The 11,411-nt window shown below is 37.6% G+C and overlaps 1 protein-coding gene across 1 annotated transcript; it reads left to right on the top strand.

Annotated features, from left to right (window-relative positions):
• Positions 1-2,742: 2,742 nt before the first annotated feature.
• LOC149002754 (phytepsin-like) lies at positions 2,743-9,415 on the top strand. The gene is made up of 14 exons (XM_089136789.1): positions 2,743-2,884; positions 3,265-3,642; positions 3,743-3,803; positions 4,216-4,310; positions 4,406-4,518; positions 4,791-4,959; positions 5,050-5,089; positions 5,480-5,544; positions 6,433-6,546; positions 6,707-6,771; positions 7,094-7,250; positions 7,346-7,465; positions 8,645-8,733; positions 8,948-9,415. The coding sequence occupies exons 2-14, from the start codon at positions 3,271-3,273 to the stop codon at positions 9,030-9,032; spliced, it is 1,545 nt and encodes a 514-aa protein (XP_088992915.1). The 5' UTR covers positions 2,743-2,884; positions 3,265-3,270; the 3' UTR covers positions 9,033-9,415.
• The last annotated feature ends 1,996 nt before the right edge of the window (positions 9,416-11,411 follow it).

Genomic DNA, 11,411 nt, shown 5'->3' with positions numbered 1-11,411 from the left:
AAAATGGTTAATCTTTTGCTTTTACTTTTATTTTTATTGAGCCTCCAAAAGATCTCGTGATCAAAGCACATTTTCCAAACCAGCCATGCAAATCCACAAGGGTATCACTCTTTTAGTTAAAAACAATCAAAGATGAGTCATAAGTTTCATCAAGAAATGAAAACCCTGAATTGTTGAAGTGCATTAGACATATTTTCACATTTTCTATGTTGAGGTTATCTTGAAGCACGCATTTCTTTAAGCCATCATGCATGGGATTCTTTTTCTCTTTCCCTTCCCTATAAAACCTGCCTTTCTATTTCTAAGCTCTTCATCTCAAACCCATCACCACTACATCTCTATCTTCAGGTTCTATTCATGGCTCTTCCTTCTACACTCACCTTGCTTGCCACCTTTCTTCTTGCTATTGCGACTTGCCCTACAGCTCTCGGGCTCACAATCAATGGTCAGCCCATTACAACCACCCAAATAGGTGGAGTGGCATATTGTCCCAACACTAGTTTAGCTAATGGGGGAACATACACTCTGCTCTCGCAAGTTCCGGTCGAGCTCCGATGTGGAAATGATTCGACAGATACGTTGTTGCAAACAGTAACAACAGATTTGGCCGGAACTTACTCCTTCTTATTCAATATTGTTGATGCCCTACTGTTTGACCCTAATACATGCTACTTGCGCATTCAGTTATCATCAACAGTGTGTTTGCCATCGGGGAATCTTAGGTTACCTATTGTGGTACTCAATGTTGTTCAGGCCTTACTAGCAGGTGTTGTGGGGAATCTACTTTTTGTTGTTAATGGCATTCCATCTGTAACACTGAACTAATAATGTAAACCAAGCATGGTTACTTTTATGTGTTTAAGAATAAAACTAATGCTTCTATAGTAATCTGAATGAGGCAGATTACTCGTAAGTAGCTTTTTATTCTTGGTCGTGATTTTAGCATAATAGTGGTAACCTCTTATGCCTTGAGACCAAAGATGTCTCAAATTCAAACCTCCATTCACATATATCTTCTCTTTCTCCACCCACCCTTCCCTATACATGCAATAGTTTACCTACATGCTAGAGGTGTTATTGGCAATTAGAGAGAAGAGAGAAAGGCTCACAAATATACAACTATTTTTCGGAAAATAGAAAACCACTTTCCATATAAAAATATAACGTTCAATATTACTTTTTTAGGTAATAGGCTTACAAAAATCACAATTTTTTTGGTCGATTTGTCTCTTTTGAGGATGTAGTCAAGGTGTGCCCAAGACGAATTTCAATTGAAAAAAATGTTATAAATTTTCTTTTTTAGTATATATGTTTATTGAGGATGGAGCTTTTACATATACTACCATGGAGAATTGAACCCTTGACACCAAATTCAGTTGGTCTATGTCCAATGGCTTTGGTGTTTTCTATCCTTCGAATTGGTCGATTTTTGGCCATGTATAAAGTCCCAGTTTAAAATCTAATTAATTGAAGATTTCAAATATTTAGAGTTTCAAATCTAAGGAGTTTTTACCAAAAAAAAAATCTAAGGAGTCATAATTTATAAAATTAACTGTTTGGTTAACCGAACATGTGGAACAAAATCTGTGGATTCATCTGTAATTTTTTTGAATGCACAAATGTTTACGTTTTTATAATAGGAATGAAATCTCTGGTTTTCACTCAATACCCATATATTTATAAATTCACGTTTTTAGTATAAAAATATGAATCTCTAGATTTCAAGAATCTAGAAATAAATAATTTTCAAATAAAACCCGATAACTACTGAACCACCGATTTCACTTTTGAATTGTCCGATCATAACTATTAAGGTAAAACGTAAACCGTAAACAGAACCGAAATGAACAGATCGACAACCTTATCCTTAATCCCATTTAATATGTAAACCGTAAAACAGACAGGAAAACACAGGTCGACGTACTCATCCGGTTCAAAAGGTAAACCATAACGGAACCAAAACACACCACCCTTACCAGTTATCCCGTTCAACTGTAAATTGTAACAGAACCGAAACGCAGAAATCGACAGGCGTATCGTTGGTCCAAAATTGGTATTCTCACCCTCACCCAAATCAGGTAAACTTTTGTCCACGTGTAAGCCACCGCCCTTTCACTCTCGTCAACTTTAAACTGAAAAATCCTTAAAAAACAAGAAAAGGTTTAAAAAGAAAACGAAGTGTGGATGGGGACAGGAACGTGTGGCGTGCAAGGTTAACAGAAGTCTTACCATTGCCCGACACGTGGTGGGTCAGTTATAACGTCTCTACTTAAAGGCATATGCTTCAGTGTAACTAAGGTGTAGATTCTCTTTCTGTGTTATATACAGATCTATAACTCAAGAAAAATTCAACGGCGATAACAATACTAAACTGTAGATCGAACTTCCACAGCCCTCGATTTTCGATAGCTTGCGATATACGGAGCTCTTTACGGTTTCTTTTTGGTCATTTTCGGGCAGGTGGGGTTGTGGGACCCGGACCCAATGGGTCACGAAGATCCATTCCTTAGCTTTTAAGTTTTGAAGGAGAGAAAATCGAGGAAAAAGCTAAATTAAGAACCTCGTGAACGAGGAGTTTGGCTAAGGGTGTTGGCGTGTCACATCACTCAATTTCTAGGTAACGGTTGACGATCGACGGTGTAAAATTGATTGACCAGAGGATCTAACGGCTAATATTGCGTATGCGACCAAATAGCTGACTAAGACTAAGACTGTTAGGTGTTAAGCTTCGCTGTGAGAGGCACTTGTCTCAGAATAGGTTATTTTCTGGAATCTTTCTCAAATTTCTCCCATTTATTCCCTCTCGCTACATTCTTCAGTTCTTGCAATTCTCCCTTTTTGTCTCCGCTACCTCAGTCGCTCTGCAAGTTTTTTCTTCCTATAGGTAAGTGAAGATTTAGCCAGTGGTTTTAATAGATAATTGTTGATGGACTATGATCTTCCCTTCCACCATTTCTTGATTTTATTCTTTTTTTCTTCAAAAATTTTTCAATTAATCTCCAACTACTCTGTTTCTAGAGGTGAATTAATCTTTTTGGAGTAGCAGAGCGTGATTTCTGCCTTTTATTTTAATCTTTTTTTTTTTAAATTTTTCTGCTGGTTGATTTGCACATGGAACTCATTTGTTGCTCACGAATTTCTTTCTGTTACTTTCTTCTCTGAAGTTTTGTTTACCTATTTTGGCATATTATCGAGGAATTGTTGAATATCGATGATTCTGCATGTATGGTAAAATAGGGCTTATTGATGATTGTGGATAAACAGGTTAAGATGGGAACCAAATGCAAAGCGATCGTCGTTTCGCTACTCCTGTCGTTCGTTTTGTTTCCTCTGGTCCTTTCTGCTTCGTCAGATGGATTGATTAGGATCGGGTTGAAGAAAAGGACATTGGATCCAAATGATCGCCTTGCCGCTCGAATGGAGAATGGACGGGGTAAATCTTGGAGGACTGCCGCCAGAAAATATCGCTTTTGTAATAACCTTGGAGACTCCGAAAGCACCGACATAGTTATATTAAAGAACTACATGGATGCTCAGTACTTTGGGGAGATTGGAATTGGGTCTCCTCCTCAAAAGTTTACTGTGATATTTGACACTGGAAGTTCAAATTTGTGGGTGCCCTCTGCCAAGTGCTACTTCTCGGTGAGCTTTCATTTTTTGTCTTGTTATTTGCTTCTGAAAGTTAGGTCACCTTCGATTTGGTGGGCTGAAGAAATTTTCATGATTATGTGTTTGTGCATAGGTTGCGTGCTATTTCCATTCCAAGTACAAGTCAAGTCAGTCAAGTACCTATAAGAAGAATGGTTTGTTCTTTCTCCTTGACTCTCTCGATTCATCTATACACGTTGATGGGTTTTACCGGCATGCGAAGCTTTGACTCAGTCGTTATGTGAACTGTTAGGAAAGTATGAATTGTGAATATTGGGTCATTTTCTGGGTTTTTTTGGTGTTGCACCTCATTGGATGCTTGTTATACCATATTATTTAATAATGTTCTCTCCCTTCACATTAATTGTCTCGGTAAATTTCTCAACCTTGGAGTACCATTTTCACTTGCAAAAAATTGATCTTTTCGTTTTGGGGGTGTCCATCGGAATATTTGTTCCCTCAAATGCTCACACGTATCTCATATATCTATGTTTGCTCGTATAATCCTTTAAGTTTACTCTTGTAGTGGATGTATTGTTGAAAAGTGTGTTCTTATCCATCACTCAGGGAAGCCGGCTGCAATTCAGTATGGGACTGGAGCTATTTCTGGTTTCTTTAGCGACGACAGTGTCCAGGTTGGGGACCTTGTGGTCAAAGATCAGGTGAGTTCCAGGAGATCTTCATTCATTATACAAGCTACTAGTTTTTTTAAGCGTTCATCTGCTTTGGTATTCTCTAACATGTGGTTCCTTGCCAGGAGTTTATCGAGGCAACTAGAGAGCCGAGCCTCACATTCATGGTAGCCAAGTTTGATGGCATACTTGGACTTGGATTTAAAGAGATATCAGTTGGTGATGCTGTCCCTGTCTGGTATGCTGGTGTTCTTTTTGCTATCTAATGTTTGAAGCTTGACGGTTGAGTCCATCGTCTGATCAGGATTTGTTGACTAACCTCATAGACATGGAATGCATTTTTGTTTGGTTTGCGGCAGAACGTTGGTCCATGAGTTTATTGCCTTCTTGTTGGTCCATGAGTTTATTGCCTTCTCAAGTGTCATCTTAAGAATATATTTATGTTGACAGATAATTTTGATTAAGTAAATTCCTTTTGGTGATGTTGATTTTGATTTACAAATGGATTAGGTACAACATGGTTGATCAAGGGCTTATTAAGGAACCTGTCTTCTCATTTTGGATGAACCGAAACACGCAAGAAAAAGAAGGGGGTGAACTTGTGTTTGGAGGCGTTGATCCTAAGCATTTCAAGGGTGAACACACTTACGTACCTGTAACTCAGAAAGGTTATTGGCAGGTAGATTGTCCATTTGCTCCCAGTAATAAAACTTATGTGTATATTCTCTCTTAATTTTCTACTCTAATTGTTTATAACTTTCCTCATCAGTTTGACATGGGTGATGTGCTTGTTGATGGAAGATCGACAGGTAATTAACAAAAACTCCTATTGTATTCATGTTTGGTGAACATGGGCATATCCACAACCCCCCACCCCCAGGAAAAAAAAAAAAAACCAACACGCATATGTACCCGCACCCACACACACATCAACAGATACTTTGTGAGCTTGTGCAGAGATAATGACAAGTTTATTGTCAAAGAAGTGGTGCACTCTGTTTGACAAGCTTAATACATCAAGGCATAATGAACATTCCTAAGAAACTGGAAAGCCACTGAACATTCCGAATTCTTTATCGATGTAATCTACAGTTTACTCTGTGCTGGCTATTTCATTCCAGTTGGGCCATGTTCCTAGTAGGAGATCTGATATGAGATTTTCTTTCGTGTGATCTTGATGGTGCATTACTTGTTTACAGGATTCTGTGCTGGTGGTTGTGCGGCAATTGCTGATTCTGGAACGTCTTTGTTGGCTGGTCCAACGGTATGTACAAGTCTTTTGGTCTATTTTGTGTTAGCATAGTTTTATTTCCTTCAAATTTGTTTTATATCCAACGTACATGCCATGGGTTCTGCCATGGGTTCTTGTGTGTTTAGTCACCATTGCATGGGAAAACTACAGTCCTTAGAGGTGTCACAACTTAACCTAAAATGAATCTTCCAAGAATCTGTTGTTCATCAGGAACACAGTCATGTCATCTCAGATTATATAAGAGCTTCAAAAGCATACTAAAAACTATCTACACACATTGTAGAAACAAATGCCCCTCAAAAAAGGTCTTTTTCTAAGGCCTTCCTAACAAAGAAGTGATTCCCGTTGTAGTGTATCTCTGCATTTGCTTATTACCATCTCATGTGCAAGAGAATTACTTGTACTGAGCCTTAACTAGGATAAGTATTTTAAAGCCAAAGATTGGCATTCCTAACAGAGATATGTAAAACTGCAATGGACCTGTGCAGAATTTCTGGGAGATCTCTTGTTCTTCATTATAACTTTAGTTTAAACTTCGTAGATTATAATTGTCACAGAGACTTGGCCACGCAAATTATGATAAGATAGACTTCCATATCAATGCAATTTTGTGAAAATATCGGTGCAATATAATATACTTATGCCAGTCAAACTTAACTATGATAAAACAGACATGTTAAATGAACTCTAGATAATAGGCCCAACCTATAATATAACTATCCAAATGTTGTTATCAGTTTATTGGACTTACACCAGCACATTATGGGTGCCCTCCATGCTCTTGCATACAGTTACCCATGGCAAATTGTGATGAATCATGTGCAAATCACTTCTCATTGTTGACGTCTTTTACACTATAGTTGTGGGCCTGATTGCTATTTTCTATGTTACCTTTGGCAGGCCATTATTACTGAAATCAATCATGCAATTGGAGCCGCAGGGGTCGTTAGCCAGCAGTGCAAGGCTGTTGTTGCTCAATATGGAGAAAGAATATTGCAGTTGTTGTCATTACAGGTGCATAGAAGTCTTCTAAACTGATCCATCTTTTATATTATAATGGAAATGATGTCAATGTTTGCTGCGACTTACAGCTTTGTGATACATTTGTAGCAATCCTGCAGAATTTTTGAGGGAACTTAACTCATATCTTCGTTTCTCGTATGTGTTTTGACAGACGGATCCGAAGAAGGTATGCTCCCAGGTTGGTTTGTGTGCCTTTGATGGAACTCGAAGTGTCAGGTGAGGCTATCCTATGTCAGTTTGTGCTTCATTAGATAAAAGAAAACATTGGTATTAATTTAATGTTTTGACAACTTGTCACTTTCTGCTGGGGATTTTACCATTCAGGTTTCTATAGTGTTGACTTTTGGAGTGGTTGAGACTCTTCAACAGATCAGGATGTTTTTAATTTAAATGTTGAAGATGTAGATTTAGGTTGATTTTACCATGTTTTTGACCATTATTTGGCTTGGAAGTCCAATATTTATGGTGGAAGTCTTCTAGAATCTGTCAGTCTTGTACATGACTTTTTTTAGTTTGATATCTGGATGTTGTCATACAGTGGTGGCATTAAGAGTGTCGTGGATGACAACGGTGACATGTCATCTGGTGAATTGGGCGATGCCATGTGCTCTGCCTGTGAAATGGCAGTTGTATGGATCCAGAGTCGGATTAAGCAGAACGATACAGCAGATAGCATAATGAATTATGTGAATGAGGTGAAGTACTTTTGCATTATCACACCATAATTCTCCTTTGATTGGGCACTAGCCTACCGTTTCAGTATTACGTATTAATATGTATGTAATTGCAGCTTTGTGAGCGGCTGCCTAGCCCAATGGGAGAATCTGCTGTTGATTGTACTCAACTTTCTTCAATGCCCCCTGTTGCTTTTACCATTGGTGGCAAAACGTTTGAGCTGTCTCCAGATCAGGTACGGCTTTATATCAAGTTTGCTCTTAATTTTTTTTTTTCTCCTTGTTCTTATTTTTTTATTATCATTTGATCTTTCTTTTTAAAATTCTTTTAAGTTGGGCAATCAAATTAAGAGTTTTGCCGTTCCTAACTTAATATTTATCTATAAGCAGTAAATTTATATGTCAACTTATTGGAATTGTTGCAACCATATTCCGATAGCATTATCTATCTTGTTTCAATTGGCATCTCAAACATTACATCAATCAACTTTTGCTTCTTTCTTTGATGATTGACTCCACCATGCATGATGGAGTGGTTTGGCATCCATTCCTGCTGGTAGGAGCAATGGCCTTCCTTTGAAACCAGAAGCAACTTTTTTCTTAGTGTATACCATAAAACTTCCTGTTCTACATTTCTTTTAGGTTTTTGGAGTAAAACAAGTTAAAGAAGTATCCAATAAGGTGAAAATGAATGAGAGATCGCCCAATAAATTCAACAAATTGTATAGTGAAGCCCTTGTAAACTAGTTGTTCGAAGTAATACAAGTTAAACAGGTATTCATTGAGATGAATGATTGAGAGATCACTTAATAAGTTCAAAAAATTGCATGGTGAAGCCCTTGCAAACTAGTTGAGAACTGATTCCAGGCTTCCTGAACAGACTGCTTTGTACATTATTATGGTTATTATTATTATTTTTTAATGACACTGAACAAACACTTAAAACTAGAAAAGTACAAGGGTTTGGATTCAGGAAAGGTCAAAGACATAGTCCAACACATTTAGTCCATAATAGTAGTGTCTGTAGAAAACACCACACCCCGGGGGAAACAAAGTACGAAGTTCCAAAAACATGGGCAGCAGGTAATAAGGCCATTGGTCTATTGCGGTTGGCAATAGGCGATCCCATCCCTAAAAGTTTCAAGAGGCAACCCGCTGAATGATTACATTCTTATGCCTTGTGTATTAATTAGTGTGTTATTTCCTGCTTCTTATTATTATATTATATTGTATTGATTAGGTAGGTAGTTTCATAAAATAAAAATGTATACTATCGTTTCATTGCACAATGACATGCATTTGAAGTAAAGAAGTTCTGCTTTATTGTTGTGACTCTACAATCTTCCTATTATGTTGTGATCTGTGTAGAGAGATCATTCTAGTTTTGCTCATATCTTCTTGTTTCTTGTTTTCAGTACATCCTTAAAGTTGGTGACGGAGCTGCAGCTCAGTGCATTAGTGGATTCACTGCTTTGGATGTGCCACCTCCTCGTGGTCCCCTCTGGTACTTGAATCTTACCTATTTAATCCTTTGTTCTGTTGTTCTATGCATGATCACAATGGTGATGGTAGTGGGTGGTTTCTTCTAAAGTATGTAACAGCATTTGATGAACTGACACAAGTTTGCAGGGAGCTAAATTATCAGTGTCAATAAGCAGTGTTTCCTTTCTTTATATTTATATTAACACTGATGGTGGTGTTGGTTTTGAATTATTCAGGATCTTGGGAGATGTCTTCATGGGCCACTACCACACAGTCTTCGACTATGGCAAACTGAGAGTTGGCTTTGCAGAAGCTGCATAAACAGAGAGCTAGGGATGTAGCTTTTTAGTTTTCGTCAACCTGTTCTGAACAGCTTTTTACCCGAATGTAAATATTTCTGTGTCTCTGACCTTTGCATCCTTCTGATACTATTGACACGCATTTTGCGCGCACACATGGTTTTCAGTTTGGAGTTGGGTAATGTTAATGTCTTCCAACAAGCTCTGTTATTCTCTCTAGAGTCCTCTTGATCTCTGCCTACGAAGCAACTTTTCTAGGCATGGCCAACCAGCTTTGTCCCTGCATAAGGATGTGTAACGAGCTTAGTATTAATTTGTCTTGATTCCTCCTGTCATTGCCTATTGAGGGCTTCTTCCTTTGAAATCCCATGACTTATTTCAGCAACTCAGAAACAAAAGGGAATCAGTTATCTATTAGCAAATGATTTGATCTGATGATATCCCCAAATGGCAATGTCTGGATATTGGAATGAGAAGTTGTTGCAATAAACTAGCGTGATTATGGAAGTCTAATTCCCACCTATGTATAATCCAATAATCGGGGAATCGTAAAAAGGTACTTCACAAACCTCCTAAACCCCTTCGGAAGTGATCAATAGAAATTGGGATTTTAGCTACAACTTCCAGAAGGGGAAAACTTTAAGGGAACTTCGAAGCCTTCTGAAGTGATCAATATAAATTGGGATTTCAGCTACTTCCAGAAGTAGAAAACTTAAAAGGGAACTTCGAAGCCTACAACAACTAGGTAGAGCTTTTACAAACCCAAGAGTGGGAGTACGAGAGCCAAGGAGCCAAAAATGGTGGCAATGTCTAGAGAAAATATGGGAAATGGTCCTAAATATTTGGTATTGTATCGTATCATCTCATATAAAGTGTTGTATTTGTGTTGTCAATACATTTTGGATTGCAATAGGTGTCCTTTTAGAGAATAAGAGAAACGTGTCAATATTTTTTGTATTAGTTGTATTTAATATGGATGCATATCTGCTAGTATCATATTATAGTTTGGGATGCGACTCCAAGGATAGACACCCTACGAGGACTAATCATGTCAGATTTCAAAGGCTAATCATATCAGATTTCTAAGAGTTCCGATGTAGAAGTTAGGGGTCCAAATTTTTCCTGGATGCCTGAACCCATCCTGAGCTTGAATAAGGTTTTGGGGTCAACATTTTAGCTCAAAGAGTGGGTTAGGGTTGGGGTTAGGATTTTGTGTTTGACTTGGCACGGTCCAAGCCGGTCCAACCTTATCACCTATAGTTAACTTTTGAGAAAAAGTGGGTCAGCAAGACAGCAACACAATATGCAATTGTGCATAGTAGTTCTATTATTTTATGATTAAGACCATCCAGGTTTAGTACCAAATTTAGCTTGACATAGCCCAGCTTCGTAAGGCTAGGGTCAGGGTTAAGCTTAGCTAGGCTAGTTTAGGATAGTTAGTGACAAGTTCAAGGTTTTGAAAAGCCCACCATAATCCAACCCTGTTGCAGCCTTGGCACGACCTATATCAATGTCTTCCAAAGCCAAGTTCTAAGAAGTCCTATAAGTGTACCAGCAGCAGTCCAGCCTTGGCATGAAAAGATTCGTGTTCTTATTTCTTCCTTTTAGTTTTTGTAACCCCAAAACTTCTCAGTTTCTCAATTAAAGTCGTTGAAATTACAGTAAAAACAACAAAAAGTTGTTGCGTTTGATTTATACCCAATTTACGTTGTAATATTTGCATAATTTAGTTACGATCAGGTGCGAAGTTTTAGCAAAATTCGTCACTTCGCCCCCTAACAAAACCAGCGAACGGTGAATTTTGCTGATATTTCGGTCTAAATTTCGGCCAAATTTTGATCCCCCATTTTGAGGGTCCCTTAGATCATTATGGGCCCAAGTTTTGTGTCTATCTTAATTTAATGCCAATAAACAAAATGTGATTTGATAAATTTGAATTATTTCTTATAAGTTTTTCCATGCAAATTCTCCTCCCCTAGTCACGTATGTAATTTTATTAGGCTTGAATCATTCGGACATATAATCAAAAAGACTGTCCGTTGACCTTGAAAATTTTACTACAAAATTCTTTTGTAGTTTAAATTGTTTCTATAAATTCTTCTATGCATATTCCTTTCTTTAACTACATTTTGCATGTTGCATTTTGAGGCCTAAATTATTGAGATATAATTGATAAGATTGCCCATTGATTTTGAAGATATTTTGTATTGTTACAAAATATCTTCTTAATTTAAATTATTTTCATAAATTGTTCCATGTAAATTCACCTACCTAACCACATTTGACATGTTGTCTTTTGAAGCTTGAATCAATAAGATAGAATTGGTAAGATTGTTATTGACTTTGAAGATTGTGCTATAGAATCGCGAGAGAAGTCACCTAAAAATCAAGAGAAATTGCC

The sequence above is a fragment of the Hakea prostrata genome, chromosome 10 (genome assembly GCF_041222555.1).
Source record: "Hakea prostrata isolate BN-2017 chromosome 10, UWA_Hpros_2, whole genome shotgun sequence".
NCBI classification, from domain to species: domain Eukaryota; kingdom Viridiplantae; phylum Streptophyta; class Magnoliopsida; order Proteales; family Proteaceae; genus Hakea; species Hakea prostrata.
Note: the sequence above shows the minus strand (reverse complement) of the source record. Positions and strands in the feature narration are given on the sequence as shown.

Bases quoted from the DNA above. Each gene is read 5' to 3' on its own strand.
- LOC149002754 (XM_089136789.1), top strand. From the start codon at position 3,271: ATGGGAACCAAATGCAAAGCGATCGTCGTTTCGCTACTCCTGTCGTTC. The intron at 5,090-5,479 runs GTAATTAACAAA...ACTTGTTTACAG, and splicing joins TGTTGATGGAAGATCGACAG to GATTCTGTGCTGGTGGTTGT. The intron at 6,547-6,706 runs GTGCATAGAAGT...GTGTTTTGACAG, and splicing joins TGCAGTTGTTGTCATTACAG to ACGGATCCGAAGAAGGTATG.